Source organism: Narcine bancroftii, chromosome 1 (assembly GCF_036971445.1).
Source record: "Narcine bancroftii isolate sNarBan1 chromosome 1, sNarBan1.hap1, whole genome shotgun sequence".
Classification (NCBI taxonomy): Eukaryota; Metazoa; Chordata; class Chondrichthyes; order Torpediniformes; family Narcinidae; genus Narcine; species Narcine bancroftii.
The window spans coordinates 12,747,284-12,773,504 of record NC_091469.1 but is presented as its reverse complement, the minus strand read 5'-3'; the positions used below and the strand labels follow the sequence as shown (position 1 = coordinate 12,773,504).

Here is a 26,221-nt window from a genome sequence, read left to right as displayed (position 1 = left end):
CATGTGGCTTGCGAGTCGCGGTTTAGCCACCCTTGGCATAGGGATTACTTAAAGTGGTATGTGAGTGGAAAGAAAAAGGTTGAGAACCACAGGTATAAAGCGTGTCATCAATGAATTAGAATTCTGGAGAAATTTTACTTGAGGAATGTTGAAGAACTTTCTATCACTGGTACAGAAGTGACTGGAGTTACTCTTATACCGACACTGTGTAATGTAAACTAAAGAGGATTTTTAAAAAGTAGGAATTGCATGCACACAGGGAGAAATGGGCACAAGTAGTGTTTTAAGTATTTTTCTATAATTGTTGAAGGTCTCAATAGTTTTTGAGCAGTGATTCATCTTGGTGCTGGAAAATTCTTTGGCAAATTATTGGCATGCGCAAAAACCTTGTTTTTTTTTCCCCACACACATGCGAGAACTATTTTGATCTCCTCCAGACATTGAGCAGGACTGAGAAGGTAAGAAGTGGGAAAGCAGATCATGGTAAGCTTCCAAGTGAGAGAGAGCACAAGAAGAGGAAAAAGATGAACAGGAAACAGGAAAGTGAAGTCACTGAGGAGGAGAAAGAAGGTGATAGCTGCAGATGGTTTCTGACCAAGCAGCCATTATTTGCACCAATCACCGTCCATGCTTTGGTAATTTTAGGGTGATCTGCAATCTCAATATAACTGGGTTATATCAGCTGCCAAGTGATGCAATTCTACTCCAATCAAAGGCAGCAGTCAACCAATAATTACTGTATGCTTTCCACTGCCAACTCGACAACACTTCCTTCACATTGCTTTGTCCGTGCACTCATTACCTACAATCTCTCCATCATAACATTTTTGATGATAATTGTTTCTATAGCAGTGCTTCTCTCATCTCTCCATCAATGCTGGCAAACCTATTTCCAAACTTCTGCTCTCACCCCTGGGGCCTCCTTCCCAGAACCACAAAACAGTGCTTCCTTGATCATTGCCTTGATTCTCATTAGCCTCCACATTCAATGACTCATCTTCCATCATAGCAGCATGGTTAGTATAGAGGTTAATGCAATGCTATTTCAGTGCCAGCGAACCGAATTCAAATCTGGTTTTGTCTGTAAGGAGTTTATACTTTCTCCCCATGTCTACATCCAAGTTCTCCAGTTTCCTCCCACCCTTCAAAACATATGGGGATTGTAGGTGGATTAGGGTAGCATAGGCTTCGATGACCACAATTGGCTTCAACCACATATTTAAATTTTAAAATTTATTGACAAGTTTTTTATTTTCTCCCTGGAGCAAATGAGGCTGGAGGGCAGGGGAGGGGTGTTGTCTTATAGAAATTTATAAAACCATTAGGGGAATAAGTAAGTGAAATAATAATTTCCTTTTTCCCCCAACGTAGATCATTCTAAAACTAGAGAGTATAAATTTAAGATGAGAGGAAAAAGATTAAAAGGGGCATCTTCATGCAGGATGTGATGAGCAGAGAGAATGGGATACCAGAGGAACTGGAGACAATTGCAACCATCAAAAGACTAAAGGACAGGTCCATGGATGGAAAAGGCTTAGATGGATATGGGCTGAATGCAGGAAAATGAGACAAGTTTGGCTGGCATGAACATATTGGGTCAAAAGGCATACTTCATGCTATAGCATTCAATGACCGATACTAGGAAGGCCAATTTCAAAATGAGCGATTTCTTCAAAAGGCATCAATGTCAACAAACGACCACAGAACAAAAATTTTTGCTCCAATCTCACCCACTTTCCTCATTCTCCTGCATACTGTACTCAGTGAAAGGATGTACCATGTTTCAAATGTGCACTTTATAGATTTCCAATCAACATCATATTCAACCACAGAGGCTTGCCAGATTACAGGTACACAATCCTTTATCCGGAACACTTGGGGGACACAGTTCGTTCTGAATTTCAGATTTTTTTCGGATTTCGGAAAGCCAGATTTAAGCCCCCCACCCCCTTCCAGTCGCGCTGCCATCTCCCCCCCACCGCCCGCGGACTCACGTTGCCAGTCTCTCCCCCTTGCCCACCCAACTCACGCTGCTGGTCTCCCCCCTCACCCGCCCGACTCACGCTGCCAGTCTCTCGCCCGACTGACTCATGTTGCCACTCTCTTCCCACTTGCCGGATTTGGGAGCTTTCCAGATTTTAGATGTGCACCTGTACCAATTGCTGGATTTATGAAAATCCTATCATATAAAGTTCTTCCACATTTTTAAAGAATTTTCAAGCCAATAATAAAAACAAAATGATTCACCTCACTCATTAATGACTGGATAGCATATGTATTCCATTGGTCATCAAAAGACCACAGTCAGTGTGGATCAGTAATAATATCTCCTCACTGAGGATCAACATAGGTGGCTCAAGGATGTATATTTAGCCCACTGCTTTACTCTCTCAACTTGTTACTGTGTGGCTAAGAACCACTCAAATGCCACCTACAAATTGGCCAATAGTTATCAGCAGAATTACAGAGGCCATTAAGGAAGCATATAGGCTGGTTGCATCTCTATCTGCACAGGACAGGAAAAGGCTAGAGGGTCGTAAACTCGGCTAAGTGGCATCATGAGCATTTGTCATCGCTCCATTGAGGACATCTTTAAGATGTGGTGCTCAAGAAAGAAGCTTCTATCATCAAAGAGCATCACCACCCATGCCCTTTTCTCACTGCTACCATCTAGGAGGTGGTACAGGAGCCTGAAGACACATACTCAAAGTAACAGAAACAGCTTCTCACCGGTCACAAGATTTCTGAACAGACAATGCACATTTAAACACAAAATGCTGGAGAAACTCAACTGGTCAAACAGTGTCATTTATGTAGCAAAGGTAAAAATACATAACCAACATTTAAGGCTTGAGCCCTTCATCAAGGTATGGGAGAATGTTGGCAGGCATCTGAATAAAAGGATTGGGGGAGGAGGAGTCAGGATATGATAGGTGGAGGAAGGAGAGAGGGGACAGCAGCAGTCAGGGGGAGGAGGAATGGCTTGGGTGGGAGCGGGCACATGCCTTTTTCCCTCCCCTTCCCAGTTCTCCTCCCTCCCTTCCCCCTCCACCCACCCCTGATCACTGCTTGTCCCCTCCCTCCCTTCTCCACCTAACATCTCCTGTCTTTGCAAACCCCCCCTTCCTTTGTTCAGACACCTGCTGACATTCTTCCATACCTTGATGAAATGATCAAGCAAAAAAACGTCAGTTCTGTATCTTTACCTTTGCGACATGAAGGACACTGTTTGAGCTGTTGTGCTTCTCCAGCATTTTGTGTTTTTCCTTCAACCACAGAGTCTAAAGATTTTTGTGACTCACTAATGAACCCATTACACTTTTTCTCTTTTCACATTAATTATTTATTTTTTGAACTGTTGTATTTGGAATTGAAATTTATAGTGATTTTTGCACCTTGTTCTGCACAATACTGCTGTCGCAAAACAACAAATTTTCTGACACTTGTTCAAGACAATAAACCTTATTCTGATAGTTTAAAGAACAGATGGTGATAGGGTGATTATTGAATGAAATGAAAGAATAATAGCAAGTGGAGAGCGATACCATACGAGTTACTACAGAAAACGGATATTTCTGATTTGTGGAGAGACGAGCTGATGATTCCTGGGAATATAACCCAGAGATTGCTTGCATTTCGGAATTTATGTCATGCTCCCTTTTCCCCTCCTCCTAAAAAGTAATTCATAGCAAGTCATTGCCAGCTCATTTTTTTGTCTGCTCTTATGATAGTTGCTTAGAATGATTTGATTTGAAATTTCCAGCACCCATAGAAATTCGCTATTCTTTTATTGCAGTGAACAAAAATGTATTCATCTTTGCAACTCATCTGATCACTTATTCAGCAGATCCTCTCACTTGACATGCTAAGCATGTTTCTGTGGGGCACCAGCAATCAAACCAAGTTGGAGTGATTATTTTTCGATCTTGCCACAGTTTACTTTTCAATATGCTTCATTAATTAAACACATATGTGCCATGTTTCATTATAAATTAGATTCCACTTTGCACATTACATGCTTGCAAATATATAGGACATCAGTTGAGTCTGCAATAAACACTCCTGCAGAAATCAAATATGTCATCCAAAGTAACATCCATAAATTGAAATTATACTGGTACGTTAACAGATCATTTAATAGTCTTTGTATTTGGGATTGTACCATTGCTGGGTCAGCAATAATCTCACTAAATTTTGGTTTTGAAAACAACAAAATATTTTTCCCCAACTAGACAACAGCAGCATATCGTGAAGTTAAAACTGAGAAGTAATCTTTTACTGCATTTAATTACTCTTAAAATAAAAGCTTTATTGTACTCACAGCCACGATATCCTCGATATCATTTAGCAGATTTATGAGTGCCTGCATTTTGTATCCATATTCACTACACACGTAAACATTCTGCACTGCACGCCAATGAACGCTTACCCCAAAAGAATTTTAGCAAAGATTTCTTTATGTGTCCTTGATGTCTCCTTCAGAGCGGTAACTTCTGCATCAAACCAGAAACCACGTTCCTCTGGTAACTCTAAATTGTAATTTACCATTACACCTTGACCTATTCGAAGCTCATCCCACTTTAAGATAGTCCTTGCTCTTGGCCGAACGTTTTCGGCACACATTCCCACTATTCCATTTTCTGGATAACTGGAGACAGGAGAGAGAAAAAAGAAACAAAGATTAACAAGAATACCAAACAAGCAAAATCAAATAATTAAGCAAACAAATTGTTCTCTTCATCACAATATGAATGTCCATAATCAACTTATCCAAATGCATGCTTCAGTTGAAATCACACTTGGTTTATTAAAATTGTAGCAATGGAACATTATATTTCAACACTAGAATGATGTAAACCAGTACAACAGAAGACCAAAAATAAAGTAACAAATGGGCATTACTTTACAATTCATCTACACTCTTGAAAGTGAATACATTTCAAAAGTATACTAACCAAGACAACAGCAAATGGAAAGGCACAAGGTGATGGGTAAATTCTAATCTGTACAAATCTCTACTATCATACAAATTTGTTTCCAGAAGTACATCTTCAGACCAATAGTCAAAAGATATATCCAAGCTGCACCACTTCACTGTATTATGTCAGAAAGGAATTGATCAATTCAAAATCCTTTATAACTACAAATGATGGTTTTGATAATCATAGCTCCAAGATCTAATGGGCTTATAGTAATAGTTATCACCTAATCAAAATAACTCTGGAAGTAATACAAGACAATTTTACCCAAGACAATTTTCATCATATAGGCTCTGATCCCTAAGGGTAACAAAGGGTGTGAAAAAGCTCACACCACATTTGAAACAAATTAATCTTGAAAGAGCTCTTTTCTCAAAACCTCATTTGATGACAAACTCATAGGGACCTCAACAAAACTTAGAACGTTTATTAACAATTTATCAAAAAGCAGCCCATCTAGCACTCCTTTGCATTAATTTCACAACATTGTTGAGCTCTTCTCTCAAATTGTATCTTACAAGTGTTGTAGTCAGTTGAAATTTAACATTTAGTGAGATTTTCAAATGAAAACTCAAGCATGCATATTTTTGAAGTATAACAAAATGAAAGGGAAAAATTAAGTTTTATTTTCAAATGGGCAAATCACAAACTCTGATCTTATAAGATACGAAGTACACTGGTACCTGTGCCATAGAACATAGATCAGATAGAGTGTTCTTGGAGTGGGAAAAATATTTTGACTACAAAATATTTGAAGCCTAAAATATTTCATCAAAATCTGCCAGCTTATCAAATGTATCCAGACAGCTTACTGAATACAATTTTGTCTTGCACATTCATTTAGCCAATGAGAATACATTGCATCATTGGCTTTGACCAATGACAGTGCAATATGTAATGATCCTTTTAGAGCTGTTTCCATCAGCACAATGTATATTGAATGCCATGTGAAATACATAGATTAGCCAACGTACAGATACTAAAATGCCGATACATGTCATAATTTTTCAAAGCTCCCAGATTCAGCAACTATGCTTTAGAATAAGAAAATTACTAATGCTACTCTCTTCAAGAAGGGTGGGAGAGAGAAAGATCTCCATTTAACATTAACTATGGAATCTATCATGAATGCAGACTTAAATAACAATCTACTGATGAAAGGTAGCGGGAAATTATAATGGGAATGTTATAGCTGACCAATTTATTTTTCTGAGATTTTGAAGGGATATTGCTAATATGCAGGAACTTAAACAAGGAAGTCTGCAGATGGTGGAGTCTTGTGTAATACACAAATGTGCTTAAGAAACTCAGCAGGTTACGCAGCATAGGTACATGACGAAGGTCTGAGACCCAAAATGCTGGTTACCCTTTACTCCCTATGGATGCTGCATTATGTCTAGGCATATGATATTAGTCTGTTTGGAATTTTGGTCAGCACAGACATCATGGGCAAAAGAGTTTGAAATTTGGTTCCATGTTCTACACTTTAATCATTTTGATAATAAAAAAATGAGAATTAAAGGATGTCGTCTCAAGAAATCAATTCACAAAGATAGTTTATTAATAAAATTGAAAGAAAAAGGGGGTTGGCATTGTAACATGGACTAGTAACTGATTGACAAGGAATAGGAATAAAGGCAGAGTCTGACAGAGTGTATCCTTGGTTTCTTGCCATAATCAATGATAGAGGTAGAGACGTCCATGTATAGTTTTGCACAAAGCATTGGACTTGGTGGCAAATGGAGTTCAGGTGGGCAAGAATTTGTCTAAATTTTCCTGGCAAGAGGAAGGGAGTTGTGGAACCTAAGCAACAGTTACTGAACCAGTTAATTGGGTTCAAATCTGCAGCGGTCTGTAAGGGGTTTATACATTTTCCCTGTCCCTGTGTAGGTTTCCTCTAGATGCTCTGAATTCCTCCCACCATTTAAAATGTACAGGGATTCTAGGTTAATTGGCGTATTTGGGCAGCAATGGCTTGTGGGCCGGAAGGACCTGTTGCCATGCTGTATGTCTAAATTTTTAAAAAATAAATTAATTAGCTATCTTTAGAATCATTGAGGACATTATGGAACAATGGCTTTTATTCAAGGGCCTGGAATTTAAAAGCTAAAAAAAAAAAAATCAACATAAAGAAGCTCAATCAAACTCTGCCTAAAATACTCAAGATTTTTGAGGAACACTTCAGGAACAAAACTTTTACAACAGTACAGAATATATTTACTGATGACACAAAGTTAAATTCTGCTGGTAAAATTGCATTTTCCAAACCAAATCTAATCTACTGTAGCTGCTGGAAGGAAGGCATCTTCAGTTGTATTTATTAAGTCGGAGACTTATGGATAACTTTGGTTTTTGGAACAATTCACTTGTCAAAAAGCTTCTGAAAATTTTAAAGATATACTGAACATGCACAAAGAATATGGCACCTTAATTATCTCAGGTTACTTTAGTACTTAAAATGCTAAAAGTCACTTTAATTTATTTTTATCCAACATATAGTCAACAGGGTATCATTTAGTTCCTGACAAGTGAAGTTGATGTCAATCCATGGTGCACAGCATGCATCCTGCAGCACTGATCCATCTAGGCTGCATTTACTGCAGTTATTGCTCATGATACCAAGATTCATGACCCTCCTATCATTGTGGAAACGAACATGCAGGGACCACGCTGGGTGCAATTTGTGTCCAAATTGAAGACTGTCCAAATCTGGATCCAGGGGTACTGTTCTGCTGGGCACAGACCTGTCATCATGCAAGAATAGTGTGCAGTATAGATGGACACACGTCTGTTTTTATGCAGTATTAGGGTGCATCACGCTGGCATAGGCCTGTCAAGGTGGAGAAGAGCATCAGGTGTATGAAAAACAGAGTAGTGAGGGGGGCAGCTGAGTAGAGTACTACCAATCTACGTCTGTATGATTACCCACAAAACTCATGCACTGCTTGTTCCAGTAGAATGCCACCTCATCAGCAACCCCTTGGATAATACATACAATTTAGATCAAGAGAAGAGGCAGAATATAACCAGCTGGGTATATAACAGAGAAGGAGTAAAAGGACAGCTGTCATAAGTGGCAGAAAGGAGGAAATTGAAATCACACAATGAATTCACAACTGCTGTCAGCGATTTAGAATCAAAATCTTTGTAATCAATGAATGACAATACAAAGGAAGACTTTACCAAACGGCAATGCCGACATAAATGGACACAAAATTGACAGAAGGAATTTCCATCTAAATGTGACTCTTTCTAATAAGACTATGGTTTAGATCTGATGAAGGTGGTTTTCTGATGAGACAGCTAGAGATTAAAAACTCAAAATCAAATAGAAAGCACCAAGGTTGCAAACTGCCCAGTTCAGCTTCAAAGCAAGTGCCAGAATTGATGGCTAGAAATCAGGATCTGTGACAGGTATTGTAAACAATATCTTGTAGTCTTCTCTGAGGTTTACTAGGTAGAAATTTCTGCTCATCCATTATTGGAGGTCAACAGAGGTGAAACCTGTCTTGCTTTCAGATCAAGATGCCAAGAGGCTAAAGTTGACTGCAGTGTGACAATGGAAAGAGAAACAGTTGACTTTTTGACTGGGACTAAAGAATGGGATCAGGAGAGGGGAGCTCAATTCAGTCTAATGACAGAGAGGCACAAGAGGGGATAAAACCAGTGTTAATATTACTTTCCAATATTTTCTGTTTTCATTTAGATTTCCAACATCCAGTATTTTGCTTTAGAGATCACACATGATCTCTCATCTGCATACACAAGGAGCCAGTGAAATGATCATCCAAATGTTCAGCTTCATAGTCTGGTCAATTAGATATATTTAAGTAGCAGGGCATCTCAGTCTATCTCACCTACCCAATTAAAGGAAATATTTCATGAAGGATCACTGATGGTAAGAGACAGAACTAACCGTCAATTATTGTTGATTCTTTCTGATGGGCACCTAGGTTTGATCTATATTTGTTGTGTAAATGATCCATAAACAAATCTCAAATTTAAGTCTTCAGCCTCCAGCTTCCTCAGTAGCAGTGGTGAAGTAAGTTCCAGCAACTCAAATTCAATCCTGACCTCTGGTGTTATGTTTGGAGATCGTACATTATCTCTCTGACTGCTTGGATTTCTCAAAGGCATCGTTTTTTTCCTGCCACATCCAAAATATCTGCTGGTTAACAGGTTAACTTGTTACTATACATTATTTCTACTACAAGTAGATAGTATTTGGGAGAGGATAAGCAAGTGATAAAATGGGATTGCTCAGGCATTTAGCAGAGATTCAATGCACAAATGGGGTGAGGAAATAGACATATATAAATGGCTCTCTGCGAATTAACTCGTTGCTCTGGGCTGGTTGATGGATTTGTCATCATAAAAGAGAGGACATAAAACTTAAAATTGATTCTTTGAAATTAAAACTATGCTCATCTTCTTGCCAACAAAAATAAAACCAAATTCTATAATTATTTTACTGTTCCATAAAGGAGACAAATGTAGAGGTGATTTACTTTAGATTAGTTAACCAACACCAAATTGAATATTCAAGATTCCCTAGAATAGACACTAGTGCCCCCAACAATTTGAAAAAGAGAAGCAAAAGAGTCGTCTCTTCAGAGACACTGAAGGATTCATCTCAGGTGTTCCTGCAGCCTCTGCAGCTCCTGTTTGATCCAAAGGTGAACTTGAGCTCCCAGATCCAAACCTCCAATACCATCAGGAGGTTTTTCGTACCTGAGGCCCTGCAGAGCCCCCCTGCCGTCACCACCCTCACGATTCCTGGTAACGATACCTGGATCTCAGGAGCCAGTCTCCAGCAGCCCACACAACCTTTGTAGGTTCTTCAACTGCTGAGCTCCTCACTGGTCCTCTGCCTTGGTCTCATTCCCTGTAGGGTCATCTCCCACACCACCATCTCAGTGGGCAGGATTCTCCTGCTGTTTATTTCCAGTCCCAAATCTTACCTGATCTTTGAAAAATCATGAGGAAACTTTTAGTTCCATTGAAACAAAGTGATGGAGCTTCATCATAACATGTCAAAACATTAGCAGCTTTAGAGAAGTCGCTATATTCTCTGACAACTTTTGAACATAGCAGGGAAGGAACTGGAAACAAGTGTGGAGCTTCCTACGTTGGCTGCATTTAAGGTAGCCTGTTGAGTGTGTTGAAGTTGGGAATGAGATTTTTATTGACAAAAAGAATCAAAATTTATTGTTATGAACGTGTCATAAAATCATTGTTTGCAGCAAAATTGCGATAAATCACATTTTAAAATAAATAAGTGCAAAATATGAGAAAATTGAGGTTGTGTCTGTGGTTTATTGCCCCTTCAGAAATCTGATAGCAGAGGGAAGAAGTTGTTTTTGTACCGATGTGTTTGTTTTCAGATTATCCATGGTAATAGAACCCAATGTAAACTATGCCTACTGAATGACAGACATCCAATCATTCTGCAACTCCACCTCCTATGGCAATACTTAAGTTCTGTTAACCTTAGCATCAGCTGGATGTTCTTCAAGGCATGTTGGTCTCAACACCTTGATCAGGATTTATTCTTCAGTAGTTTCAAGGTGCGAGACGCTGGAGCACATTCAAATTTCTGAGCATGGATGTTATGGGTCATTTCCAGGAATTGAGATATTTTGGTCCTGAAATTGGATTCCATCAGAGGTTAAGAACAAAAATCGTTCAAATCAAGGCAACAGTGCTTAGCCATTCAAACACAGAGATGACAAAGTACATGATATTAGAAAAAAGTACAGATTGGAAAATAGATGTAGAAAAGCTTGGTTGTTAGGTATTTAGAAAAACTGGATCCCGTTTGTCACAGTATGACTTCTGCAATATACCTTGTGTTTATTACTAGTAGTCAGCCATTGTAACAGAAAATTAGACTGGTAATTATTAAAATTGTTAAAGTGAACAATATGGCAATGACAATATCTTTGCACCTTCTGCTAAAATCCACCAAATTGAGATGTTCATTGTCAGCCTTTCTCTGACTTGGCAACAAATTGAAGCAGCTGCAAAAAGATCTTTCAAATGGAAATCAAGTACTGAATAGTTTGATTACTCTGCAGCAACCAATGAAGATGAGTAAAGTAACATCTGTGGGTGTGATCCAAGGCCAATGGTGTGTCAATTGTTCATCAATTGAAAATCTGTCATCATTGTTGTGAAGGACTTGTTGGGCCAAGTTGTGATGAGTGACAAGTCTAGCAATCAGGAATCGCTTCTGGGTTTGGAAGGAACACCAGACACAGCTTATTAGTCAACCCAACTGCCAGTCTCATGGACGCTAGAAAGGCTTGCCATGCAAGTTTTTTCTATCTGGCACTGTTCAACTAAACTCAGGATGAAGACTAGCCAAATTCTTAAATCACCACTCCATCGAAGAAGAAAACAATGCAGAAGTTTCTGAAAGCCAGCTCAACAAGAGACCAACATTTTGGAGAAAATATTGACTATGATTTTGAATGACAATTGAGGTCTCATTCAAGTTGATGACGATCATGATGTATTAAGTTACTTCAGTATGCAATAACAAATGTATTACAGGCTATGGAACAAACAGAAACAACAGGTCAACTTATTTCATCAAAAATTGGATCAGGTTCCTACAACCTTTAAAGGAAATCCATTAACTATATATTATAAATGCTACAGATCTCTGTGTAGCTGTCATCTACAAAAAAGTTGTATATTTTTGCAGTGCATTGTTCATATTTTTATTTGGAGCATCAAAATCAAAAGTTAAAAATTGTGTAAAGTATAATTTAGCCAATGAACATTTATGCCCTTTCAAAATATGGTGCTGAATTAGCTGTCATCCTTAACTATTAATCTCTGCAGACAATAAGCTTCTGGCACTCATTTCAAAAGTGGTCCATTCACAGGAATGAATTTTAATGACTCCAGCTATGGATCTCAAAGAGTCTAGATGATGAATAAATATACAACCTGCTTGATATTTGGAGAATTATCTGCCCTGTTTTTTCTCATCCTGGTGCTCCTGATTCTGAGGTCATCCAGAATACAATCACAACTTACAACAGACATACAGTGTTCCCAACAAGTCGGGATTCTTCAGGTCCTGCATTGTTTTGCTTTCTTTCACAAGTGAAAGGCACCTATTCCAACACAATTGATAGTGTTGGTGCCAAATATAAACATCTGAGTTAATACTATAGCTCCAAGGATGTCCCTTTTTACCCCCCTCCCCCATCTTCCATGAAAATGATAGCTTTTCCTTTTTAAAGTTTTTTTTTGCCAGTCACCTCCCCCACTACCCCCACCAAGGTTGAGCCATGAAAATAACAGTTTCAGTTGACAACTTTTTCTGCACCTTCCCTTGTCCTCCAATTAAGATGCACAAGAAAAACATGGTCTCTCTCCTCACAATCCCAACATTTAACAACTGTCTTTCTCTCATTATCACTGTTTGTAAATCTTAGAATTCCCTCTGCAACAACACTGTACTTTCTGATACAATTAGATAGGAGCAACAATACTGACCTTGTTAACAATAACCAGATCCTGAAATATGAATAAAAGAAAAAAACACTACCTCAAATTTCTTTCGAAGCAAAAAAAAATGTACTGATGTTTAAATGGTTTTGTATTGACCCCACATAAAATAAAATGCATTTGACTGAATGAGAGCTTGCATTCACTGAAAATTGTCTGATCAAACTGGATAATTTGGAACCAAAATTAAGAATTTATGTAATTCTTAGTTACAGCGATTTTAAATTTCTTCACTTGTTAATACAATAGGTTCCGGAATTCTGCACTGTTTTGTTCAAAATAAAAAGATATAAAGTTGTCTTCCAGCAGTAGAGACTGGACTTACTCATCATATTTGATATGATATACAATATCACTGTCCGGAGAATCCACATTAGACGTAGATGGTGCACAGTCCAAATTATTGGATGAGATCCCATGATAGTGTTGTGACTGATCTTGGTCCGAGGGATCTTTAATATATTGAGCGCATGCTCCTGTCCTTTCATTTACATTGACATCTCCCAAATTATTTTTTTGTCCCTTTGTACTCCGTGTAATATTTACAATGTGAGCTTCAAACCAGGCTCCGATGACCACATCACGGGCATCCACCAATTCGTTTATCTGAAATGTAAAATAAAAAAGAAAGTTAGGTCTTTTTCTTCAATTACCCAGTGTCAAGCCCTAACATGATAAAATTTCTTCTTTGTCACATTCCCAAATCAAAATTTGTCTCACAGGCATTTCAAATACAACTCAATTAACAGCCTTTTCAATTGCATTGAAGTTCAAAAGTAAATACATGTTTAAAAAAAAAACAAAATCCACAATGCAATAGTGGTTTATGAATGGAATAATGTGAATGTGTTTTCAAGCTCGTTTACACAGGCACTTTTAAACACTGATCAAGTGCATTGGTTAGCAGTGTGCTTGGTTAAGCACCTGCTGACCTCTCTTTGGTCAGATTTCTGAATCTCTTCAAGGTTCAGTTACTTCTCAATTGGGTTTTCCCAGTTGTCCAAAAAAAGCCAACCGAGATTTACAGGCAATTAAAGATACAGGAGAGAAGGCAGTACATACATATTTTCTTCCAGTAATTCTGGATAAAGGAGCTCCTGCATGCTTTTATGGACCTATTTCTTCCCTCCAATAGAAACACATATCTGCTAAAAAGGATCATCTAATTGCACATCAACATGCAGTGTTTGGTTTTAGGGATTTCCCACAACTTAAAAGTAGAATGCAGGTCAATTCCTAACAAAAAGTTTACTAACATTGTGAAATAATCAAGTTAGTAAATAAATTACAGTAATACAAGCTGTCTGCTTAACTATATAATAAATCACTGCATCTTATAAACAAACAATTTTCTGTCTCTGTGGAAATCAAGAATGGATACAGAACTATGATTATCATTCATGAAAGTAAATATGTAATAAAATTCTTACTTGCTGCAGCCAAACAGGTATCTTGTTAAAATATAGAAAAATACTCAGTTACAGTTGTACAAACAAAAAGTGATATTTCAATAATGCAGACAGGTTTTTTTGTAGTGTCGGAGTAGTTTATGATTAGGGTAGTCAAGGTAGATTCAAGAACCCTGATGGCTGTTTAGAGAAAAAAATTCTTTAACCTTGAGGTGCTGGTCTTCAGGCTTCTGTACCTTCTTCCTCAAGGTAGCAGTGAAAGGGATTGTGTCCAAGATAATGGGGTCCTTTATGATGTTGACTGCCTTCATGAGTCAGTGCCTCACAGACATGTTTTCAATGGATGAGAGCTCAGACCCAGTAGTGGACTGCATACCTTTTGTGTTCCTGGATGCTCAAATTATCAAACCAGGCCATGATGCAACCAGCCAGCCTACTTTCCACAGTGCCCCTTATTGTATTCAACAACCTACAAAATCTCCTTAGAAAGCTGAGGTGCTGGTGTGCCTTCTTCTCAGCTGCAATGTCGTGCTGAGTTGAGGTATGTGAACTCCCAGGAATGTAAATATACTAGACCTCTCACCTCCATCCCATTAATGAAGAACAGTTATGTGCTCCCTCGGTCTCACTTCCTAAAATCCACAATAAGTTCCTTGGTCTTATTCACACTGAGAGCAAGTTGGTTCTTCAGGCACCAACCAACCAGGTTCTTAATCTCCATCCTGCATTCTGCATTCTGACTCATTATTTCCACTTATTTGGCCAATAACGGCGGTGCTCTCAGTGAATTTATAGATTGCATCCAATAAAGCTGCCCACACCCCCCCCCTCTCTGATCTGCTCCAAATTACATCCAATTGAGAAACCCAAGCTATAGCAATAATGCATATATTTTCATTTCCAATAATAGTGTTAAGTGAAAATATTGATTTACCTTGTAGGTTAGAATTACTATAACACTAAGAACAGCTTGCATGTTACATAAACAACTCAATTTATTGCAGTAACTATGATCCTATAGAAGCTGAAGTCAAATAATGTGGCATAAATTAACCATTAATGAGTTTTGAAGATATAACCAGGAACCTATTCAAAATGATAAGATTGAACTATAATCTGGAACAAACTAATTATGAGTGTGATAGAACACACTTCACCTGCTGCAACATCAACACCATCCAGTATGAAACAGTTTGTCCATTGTCACCCAACCCAATCTTGCCATTTGATCCCTCTCTCACCTGTTCATACCACTTACAAAATGCACTGCACTGGCACATTGTAATGCCCTTTCACAATGAACTGCAGTTACGCAACATTTATTGACTGAAAACCTTGGACTTCCACCATCAAAAAGAACAAAAAATGCCACTTCCTTCAAGTCAACTATTCTTACTTGCAAAACAGGATTGTTCATTTGAAGATCTTCTCCTGGGAGCAGCCACTCAAAAAGGCAACTCACCTCCAACTTCTTGGGGCAATTATGGATGGATGATAAATGTCTGCCATGCCAGCAATACTCAAATTCAGCCGATAATTAGACAAAGGAAAGTTGACCAGACATTAGGAAAAACATCCTCCTCTTATACAATACCTCCCACATTAGACAGCACAGCACTTTAATACATGGTCAACTTTATACGGAAAATGCAAAAATTGGAGGCTAGAAATCTAAATAAAAAAAATGTTATAAATATTCTTCTGATCAGACAGTCACAGAGCTAGGGAGCACAGAAACAGGCCCTTTGGCCCAAGTCCTTAATGACAAGTCTTCCTGAGCTGGTCCCATTTGGAAGTAAACGAGAGAGACAGTAGATGCTGGAAAACTGCAGCAATGCACAAAGGACTGGAGGAACTCAGTAAGAAAAAGTTTGAAAACCACTGTATTAATCGTCCCTAATTGAATTGTTATGTGCACGAACTCCAAAGGAAATGAGCCAATGACAATTTTTCTCAAGCAAAATATTTCAGTAACATTTGGGTCGAGAGCAGTGATTCTCAACTTTTATCCCCCCACTCACATACCACTTTAAGTAATCCCTTACTACGCCCACCACCCCCCCTATCCAACCCGCCCTAATAAGTTATGGTTTAAGATTATTATGCAAACTGCAATTAATTAATTAAAAGAAACAAATTTATGAGACAGACTTTTTCTTTTCTTCTCTTTTTCCTACTTTTATGGGGAGGGAGGAGGTGGGTCGGGGAGAAAATGTATAAAAATTGTATGTTTTTGTGTTGTAATTTTATCATTTTTTATCTTATGGATAAATACTGTATATGTTATCAGGGGACATGCTAAACTTCTCTGCAACTCTCAGTGGATAAGGGTACAAGGAAAATGCCATTTATCAAATCGATATTCCGTAGCCCACGGATGACTACCAGCATACACCAGACAGCTCCAGTATGGAACTGCAGTTACTGGAAAGTGGGAAATTGTGCAGAGAAATTCCAGAAATGTCAGTTGTGACCATGCCAAATTGTAAAGTGTCATGTTATCAAACTTTCATGGTAAAAATGTTTACTTTTGATTCCTTCATGCCCTTGTCTCTTCCTATTCACGTCAACTCCATTGAACTAAGAGCACTCTCCACTCTATTCTTGATGCCAGCTTGTTGCTCACAGCTGTCTTCATTCAAGTACCATATCATTAACCACCTCGCTTCCACTTCCTCCATAAACCACAATTTTCTTTTCCTGTAAATTCTTCCTAATCTACCTGCACATGCTCCATTAGCCCCATTAAGGATGGATGGGAAGACGTTGTTTTTTCCCCACACGGTTAAATTGTTAAATACTAGAGGGCACACATTTAATGCGATGGGGCGAGTTTACAAGAGATGTGCAGGAGAAGTTTTCCCTCCCCCCAAAAGAGTTGTAGGTGCTTGGAGTAGACTGCCAGGAGTAGTGATGAAGGTAGATGCAATGGTATCATTTATAAGGCTTTAGATAAATACATTAACATGTAGGGAATAGAAGGACATGGATCTTGTGCAAGCAGCAGAATTTGAATTTAATTTGGGCATCATGTTTAGCATAGACACGTGGGCTAAAGGTCCTGATCCCATTGATATATTGAAACACCTAATTCAATGTTACATTTTTTAAATTTAAATTTTAAATGTCGACAGTAACATGCCCTTCTGGCCCATGAGCCCTTGCCACTCAAATACCCATTCAACCCGTGCTAAAGCCTGCACATTTTTGAAGGGTGGAAGGAAACCCACACAGACACAGGGAGGATGCATAAACCTCTTACGCACAGCACCGGATTAGAATCTGAATTACTGGCGCTGTAATAGCATTGCACTAACCACGACACTAACCATGCCACCCTTCATTTTCCTCCGATTCTCCTTTTAAGGCTGAGCTTTCAAAAGCTGGTTCTTTCAAAACTCGTTAAACACAAACACCTGGATACGAGTTATCGACTTTGTGAAGGACGAGATCAGAAAGCAGTCATCGCACCAGCCAGATTTTCACTGGGGAACACTCCACTCCTGCCAAAATGCAGGTTATAACTCAATGCCAAAGGAAAAATCTGACATTCTGTTCTTGGACACATTCATTGAAAAGCAGAAACTTTTCAACCTTCTTAAATTATTCCAGTTTTTATTTTCAGTTTAATTTCACATTTTGAATCAATGTTTATTTTCAATTTCTGTTCAGAAGTAACATATCCATGTTTAATAATTCAGGGAGATAAAAACTCCACAGGAAAAATTAAACCGACATACTGCTGTTTTAACAGACATGGGAGACAAAGTACTCAATCCAGGCAATGTATAAACACAGGATGATTTCCTACATTTAACTCAGTACTTTTCTTCACATTGTACTATGAATTCCACTTCTTTAAAGACCATGTTACACACATTTGGATCAGTGCATCAGAGAATGAAATTTCTGTATTATAGATATTCAAAAACATAACATGATTTTTTTTCTACAGTCAAAAAAATCCGAAGGCATACAAGAAATTCCCAGAATATGCATGGTCAATCATGCCATTTTGAGGTGCTAAAAATATTAGAGAAAGTACTGCATAGAAATGTATTTCAAATGTCTAAAATCACTGCCTCATTTGTGTAACAATGGAACATGGTCCTGATAAGATCATAATGCACAAGATCAAAGCAGTCAGATTCTAATCCATCTTATCCATACCAATGACAAAAAGTCAATTTGAATAAATGCATGGTAACAAACAAATCGGGATAACTTAATATAAAAAAGGTATGATCATGTGTTTTCACAGTGACATAAAATTATTCCTGACCCACTGAAAATAAATCAATAGTTATTTCATCTTTGCAACTGTAACATCTCATCTTTTCTGCCCTGTTGGGAATTGAATAGTTGGATGGGTAAGCCTGGGGAAGTGACAGGAAAATAATACAATTAAATGCATTAATTCTTTGCCTCCAGGGCATCTTAGACAATAAAAGTCCTGATCTTAGCCATCTTTGTAATTCCAAGTGGATAAGGCTCCTACAACTTCTATTAATGTTGGAGGTGCAACATTTTTCATTACCCAATTACAACAGCAAAGTCTACTACAACTAGTGGACAGCAAATCTTTGAGTTATTTCCCCATAATCATTAAATACATTTAAGTTGAATATCAATAAATATTTGATCTAATGAGGAATTGAAAATTATGGGAAAATGGCACAGGAGTTGAGACCAGCAGAAATCAAACATGATAATATTTAATGGTGACCCAGGCATGAAGGGCCAAGTATCTCCTCCTGCTCTTATCTGCTCATGTATCAGCTCCCAATTGCCCAAATTAAAATAAACTCTCCAAAGGTCTTTACGAACAATCCCCGAATCATTATTTACACTAGGCATAACCTAGATTTCAGGTCTCAAGTCTTGAAATGACATCAAAATGAGTGTCCGGTTGCCAAATTTACTAGACGAAGAACATGATCATTGGCTTCAGGAGAAGGGATAATATAGAGTCCCTCACCTGTCCATGTCAAAGCCACTGAAGTCAAAAAGGCACATTGCATCAAGTTCCAAAGAATAACCATCTCCAATGACCAGATAAGAATATCAACGAGGTGGTCAAGAGCCACCACTTTTCTTGCCTCTCAACAACTTCTACATGTGCACCATCAAAAGCATACTGATTGGATGCATCACAGCTTGGTACGTGAGCTTCCCTACTCAAGAATAGAAGAGCCAGAAAGTAGTGAATGCCGGCTCTGAACACAATCAAAACCTCCGTCCCCTCCATGGATTGCAACTCCCACTGCCACAACACTGAAGGACGCATCACTCTCTTTTTCCTCCTCCCATTTGGGAAAAGGGAGTGTGAAAGCATACACCAATAGGCTCAAGGATACTTTCTTCACCAAGCCATCTGATTCCTGAATGAACTCATACCATGCTACCCTTGCTTTGCATTAATTGATCTTTCTTTTCATTCCAATTCTGTGACTTGCTCTCTTTACATAGCTGTATAAATTCAAGAGCTAACCTGTTAGTAAGTTTGCAGAAGAACCCTTCTCACTGTATTAACATAAAACCTAAATGTCAATGATCATATAAAGTACATTTTATAAGTACAATGATGAAATAAAATGCCAGTCCTCAATTTTTAATTTTTTTTTACAGCTCAATACCTAGCCTGGCATTACATCCTTCCATCTAACCAAATTTCCTTCAACTTCCATTCCCCTACCTACCCACCAGAGCAATATTTGCATACTGGGGAGAAGTTCACTGTTCGTCTGTGATTCTGTTGATGGAAAACACCTGCCATAACTTTGTACTGCTGCATTTTACTATTTTCTATTGTCCATTGTAACAGTAGATACAGTATTTTTGTCACCCCTTTCATTCTTCCTGCACTGCTCTGTGTATCTTGCCTCAAAGACATTACGTCATTGTGCATTTCACCCAAGGCATAATTACAAGATTTCAAAATTAACATTTTCACCAAAAGCTTTTTATATTTGGATAAATCTTTTTTGTCTTACCACTTAAGACATGTTCATTTAGCAACAACATAACTGCAAAGATTTCCCACAATTCAGAAGGCATCACCACCAATCATTAAATCACACACAGATTCTATTTTCCCCATTCACAAAAACCAATAGGTGGATTAAGATCATAGTGCAACTTGAAACAAATTTTAAAAATGCTGATTTCAAAAATCACAGCTTTCTCTCTACAACAAATTTGCAAAGACATCTTTATGAATGTTTCTGCATTTCATCTCCAAAATGATGGTGCTACAGACTTCTGGCATAAATCTCAGATAAATCTAAAGTAACTGTAACACTGTGAAGTTTAAGACCAAATAATAAAACTAAACTTGGCTAAAGGAACAGTCAGCAGTTCAGTACAAAGAGTAAACAAACTGAAAGGCCAATTATTTGAATGCCAAGTGGTTCAAGTGGACCATCACCTGCCACCTTTGGCACAATCTTTGTTTACCTCTTCAGTCACTGACCTTTTTTGCATTTTAATTGTTTTATTTGTTAGTTAACTCTGGTCATAAAAATACACTTGGAAGAAATAAGAGATCCCAAGAGACTAGCTCAAGAGAACATAGTCTCAAGGAGATGAGAAAGAATTGCTTTTCCCCAGAGAGTGGCGAATCTGTAGAATTTTCTGCCCAAGGATGCAGCAAAGGTTGCTTTTAAATATCTTTGGCTTGGCTTCGCGGACGAAGATTTATGGAGGGGGTAAAAAGTCCACGTCAGCTGCAGGCTCGTTTGTGGCTGACCAGTCCGATGCGGGACAGGCAGACACGATTGCAGCGGTTGCAAGGGAAAATTGGTTGGTTGGGGTTGGGTGTTGGGTTTTTCCTCCTTTGCCTTTTGTCAGTGAGGTGGGCTCTGCGGTCTTCTTCAAAGGAGGCTGCTGCCCGCCAAACTGTGAGGCGCCAAGATGCACGGTTTGAGGCGTTATCAGCCCACTGGCGGTGGTCAATGTGGCAGGCACCAAGAGATTTCTTTAGGCAGTCCTTGTACCTTTTCTTTGGTGCACCTCTGTCACGGTGGCCAGTGGAGAGCTCGCCATATAATACGATCTTGGGAAGGCGATGGTCCTCCATTCTGGAGACGTGACCCATCCAGCGCAGCTGGATCTTCAGCAGCGTGGACTCGATGCTGTCGACCTCTGCCATCTCGAGTACCTCGACGTTAGGGGTGTGAGCGCTCCAATGGATGTTGAGGATGGAGCGGAGACAACGCTGGTGGAAGCGTTCTAGGAGCCGTAGGTGGTGCCGGTAGAGGACCCATGATTCGGAGCCGAACAGGAGTGTGGGTATGACAACGGCTCTGTATACGCTTATCTTTGTGAGGTTTTTCAGTTGGTTGTTTTTCCAGACTCTTTTGTGTAGTCTTCCAAAGGCGCTATTTGCCTTGGCGAGTCTGTTGTCTATCTCATTGTCGATCCTTGCATCTGATGAAATGGTGCAGCCGAGATAGGTAAACTGGTTGACCGTTTTGAGTTTTGTGTGCCCGATGGAGATGTGGGGGGGCTGGTAGTCATGGTGGGGAGCTGGCTGATGGAGGACCTCAGTTTTCTTCAGGCTGACTTCCAGGCCAAACATTTTGGCAGTTTCCGCAAAGCAGGACGTCAAGCGCTGAAGAGCTGGCTCTGAATGGGCAACTAAAGCGGCATCATCTGGCTTTTAAATATATTAAAGACAGAATTAGGTCGTTCCCCGCACCCCCCCCCCCTCCTCAACAGTAAGGAAATTAAGGATCATGGAGAAAAGGCAGGATGATGTTTCTGAATCCATTGCTATTGCTAGATCAACCAGAACCTTATTGAAATTCTCCAGTTTTCTTTGGTTTACTGAAAGAGAGAACAAAACTCTAAAGTGCCCTTCAAAACCAGACATTTATTTTCACAGGGTAGTGAGTAATACTGACTTCTGTTCTAGAAATGGACCAGCACAAGAAAGCATAAAAGTTGCTTAACGGGAAGAAGGCGAGCTTTGGGACATCAAAAAGGGATCTTACCCAGGCTTATTGGAAATTAAAAGTTGACAAGCAGTAACGGGATACTGAGAGGTTTGCAGAGAGGCAAAACATGGTCTTTGTATTTGTCCCAAGAAAGCACTTCTGAAGATGTAGCTACAGCTCCCTGGAAGCTCAAGACTGAAAAGTTCAAATGTGGCAACTGGGGGAGGTTTTTGAAAATGTTAAGAATTTTTAATATTGAAACGATAATATTTTCCATCTGCCAGTGTTTGGCAACCACTTCATAAGTAGGGTGATTGAAAGATTGAGTAGACCTGTGTTGTTTCCACTTTTAATTCCTGTGGTTACCCAGGATCCATCCTATTTGAGCTAAATATGCCCCCATAATTCCTTTAATTATCTTGTTACTGTTTTGAAAAAAATTAAATGAGAGGTAGAGAGAGCATTAAAATTGATTGATGACTAACATAAAGCCAAATCCGAAACAGTAACAAAACAATCAAAGGAAATATGGGGGCATTTTATGACCAAAGAAAGACCTTAATGTGGAGGCAGATGACAAATTTGAAGTAATAAAATAGTCTTGCGAACGAATGATGCAAGAGACAGCACAGAGGTTGTTGGGCTGGACAGAAATAAAAATAAGGTTCTTAAAAAAAAAACTCAAATGGGATGGATCCTGGGTTACCACAGGAATTAGAAGTGAAAACAACACAAGGTCTACTCACAATCTTTCAATCACTCTAGTTACGGAGTGGTTGCCAAACACTGGCAGATGGAAAATATTACGCCCTTCTCTTAAAATGGTAGAAGGATAAACCAAGCACTGGAGATTTTCAGTACAAAATTGGCTGTAGCAGGGACAGCAAGGAAAATTGTGAACAGTTGACTTTCAAACTGGTGTTAAATGTGGTCCTTCAGGGGGTCAGTATGATATATATTAATTATAACATACATTGTATAATTTCATAACTGAAATAAAACCAAATTCACCACAACATGTGCTATGAAATTGCAGGCTTGTGGCAGACTTGAAGCCAAAGATATACCAGTGAAAACAACAGATGCATAACAGATGTCATTTTGAGAGCTGCCAGGTTAAATGAATTGAAGAGAATTATGTAATTTAAAGGAGGTGGAGGAGTATGTACAATTCTCTGAAGCTGGTGGGCCAAGTTGGGAACACTCTTAAAAACAAATGCTTACAAAATCCTTGGTGCTATTCCTAATAACATACTTTTAAAAAGTTACACAATCTCAAAGAAACACATTATATGAGAGGTTGGATAGGATGGGACTTTCCTCGACCTAGTACAAGAGGATGAAGGGGGTGCCTTCATACGAAGTTTATAGGAGGTGCACAGATGAGGTAAATAGTTATCTTTTTCCCACAGAGGCAGAGATTTAAGGCAATAAGAGAAAGATTTAAAATGGATCTGGGCAGAAAGTTTTTCCACATAGCAGGTAGTGGCTATGTAGAATGTGACACCAGAGGAATTGGTAGAGGAAAGTACAATTGCAATCTGTAAAATACATCTGAACAGGAAAGTTTTTCAATGTGGCCAAATGCTGGCAAATGGGAACCAGCTTATGTAGATGACTCAATTTCAAGAGTACTGTCACTCTACTTACTGACAGTGAGTTCATTTCACAAAGAGACCAAAAAGTCAACTCTAACATGCATAGCAGCATGGACAAGTTGAGCTGAAGTGTTTGCTTTGGTGCTATAAAACTCCATGACCTTATGATTAGCTGATGAAGTGTTCAATTCAGGGCATCAAAATTTAGGGAGGATGTCACTCCATGGAGACAATTTGGAAATTTACCAGGCATTGCATGGGTGAAGCATTCATGTGGAAAGTACACAAATGCTGGACAACTTCACCTGAGAGAAAAGAATGAAAGGTTTGAGTGAAATATTCAAAAATCAATAAAAGTTCTGATGGAATGAAGGAATGAGAAACCACTTCTTGTGGCAGAAATAGCAATCTCCAGTTGAGACAAATTTGAACTGATTAATTGAAGGAGCTATGGTTGATATGACCCTGAATGCTTTTGAAATGATATTAGAACCAAAATTAAAAATAACAGTCAAGAAAGCATTGTATCTGACACAGGAAGGATAAGGGTGTGTTATCGGCTCAATGATGTACTTCTGCACCTGGTTTCATAATGGAAGCTAAAAAGAGAAGGCCCCGGGACTTTGAAACTTACTTTGCATTTCAAAAAAGATCATGCTCATCCTGTTCCTCAAATCCACTTTCCTGTCCGGTCCTTGCACCCACCCACACTCCTCCCACCCAACAACAAAACTCTTCTCACCTCAGCCATGAATATACTTCCACAACCTTCTCTGCAGAGATGCAACCTTAGGAATTCTCTCCAAGAAATTTCTCCTTCATCCAAAGACTAAGCATATTTACTCCAACCCAAGGAAATGGCTTCTTGCCTTCATTTCTCAATTACATTCGGGACTTTATTCCCTGCAGCATCAGTGAATGAAGGGAGATTTGATAGAGGTTTACAAAATTATAAGGGGTAAGAGTAAACACAAAAAAGGTTAGGTGAGATATGAACTAAAAAACATGGATTATAAGGATGATTTAGAACATTAGGGTGAATTTCTTCAGTCAGAAGATGCTGAGGGTGTGTAATGAGCTGTCAATTGCTCAATTTTAACATAAGAAAAATTTGGTTAGGAGGGATATGATCCACGTGCAGATCAATGGGACTAGGCAGAATAGTTCAGCGCAGACTAGAAGGCCCGAAGGGCCTTTTTTTTGTGCTGTGGTGTTCTAGGACTCTCGTGTCTCAGTAGGATCATCTCTCATTTTTTTTCAGCACAAGTAAAACTCATCCTACTTAATTGCCTTCATACAGCAACCACTTCAAAAAGACGAATAGAGGCAAAATACTGCAGTATTCCAAAAGAGGTCTCCAGCAACACCATGTAAAATCTCACCAAGATCACATCACACGCCACATGTTCCAACTCCAATCTCTCCTCCCGCATGACCCTTCCTCCTTCCCTGCCATCCAACCATTTGCTACAAACTTCAACCTGCTATCCACTGCAGCAGAAAACAATCTACTGGATGAACTCAGCAGGTTGAGCAGCAAAAATTAGTCTGAAAAGTGGGAGAAAAATAATAGTTAATCTTTCAGGCCATAACCTTTCACTAAGGGTGGGACTTTTCATCAGGGCTTTCTCAAGCAATCTAATTGCAGCTTCATAAAGGTCAATAGATGGATCTCTATGATAATGAGGCTTGAAACAAATGAAAACATACTGAATCCAACACTTTCTCTCTACAATGAATTTGTAAAAACATTTTTTTAGAGAAACATTAAATTAACTTTTATTGAATATAGCATGTTTAATCGTATAATGCTGACACATTGTGCTAGTTCAACTGACCTAAAAATGTTTTGCTATTGATTTGCATTTGTACTTAGCATCTCATGCCTCTCATGTCAGTGTCCAACAATAGTTTGGCAGCACTGATGGATTCCAGTTGCCCTGATACCACTTTTCCATGGTTACAATGTCCTAGTGAAATCTTTCACCATGTTCATCAATGACTCCACCAAGATCAGCAGGGAAGAAGTTCAAGTGTTATTCTTTGTGGTTTTGTATTTTTTTTAATTTTTTTTTTTTTTTTTTAACACAATAAACCATATTGTCCAAAATACATAGACATTTTTCTCTTTAATATATAGTGTCATTTTCTCCCCTTTTTCCCCCCTCCCTTCCCTCCCTCCCTCTCCCCTTCCCATTTATTCAAAGTTCAATCTATAAGATACATTAAATCCATTAAACAATGTTGTCACTTAATAAAATAAACAAGAAATTTTTATTTTTTTACTTTTATATACTGAGTTAGTTCATTTTGTTGTCTTCTCCTTCTGTCATTTTAGGTGGTGGAGGTTCATGGTAGGATTTCTCTATTGTATTTCATGTATGGTTCCCATATTTGTTCAAATATTGTGATGTTATTTCTTAAATTATATGTTTTTTTTTCTAATGGAATACATTCATTTATTTCTATGTACCATTGTTGTATTCTCAAGTTGTCTTCTAATTTCCAGGTTGACATAATACATTTTTTTGCTACAGCTAGGGCTATCAAAATAAATCTTTTCTGTGCTCCATCCAAATCGAGTCCAAATTCTTTATTTCTTATATTACTTAGAAGGAAGATCTCTGGGTTTTTTGGTATATTGCTTTTTGTGATTTTATTTAATATCTGGTTTAGATCTTCCCAAAATTTTTCCACTTTCTCACATGTCCAAATTGCATATATTGTTGTTCCCGTTTCCTTTTTACAGCGAAAACATCTGTCTGATATTGTTG

General features: G+C 38.6%; 1 protein-coding gene across 1 annotated transcript in view; it reads right to left on the bottom strand.

Annotated features, from left to right (window-relative positions):
* LOC138735497 (E3 ubiquitin-protein ligase UHRF1-like) overlaps positions 1-26,221 on the bottom strand; it is a 125,455-nt gene that overhangs the window by 60,601 nt on the left and 38,633 nt on the right. The window contains exons 3-4 of the mRNA XM_069887462.1: positions 12,829-13,109; positions 4,430-4,648 (exon numbers count right to left, since the gene is read on the bottom strand). Coding sequence (XP_069743563.1) covers positions 4,430-4,648; positions 12,829-13,109 — 500 coding nt within the window. The remainder of the gene's footprint in view (positions 1-4,429; positions 4,649-12,828; positions 13,110-26,221) is intronic.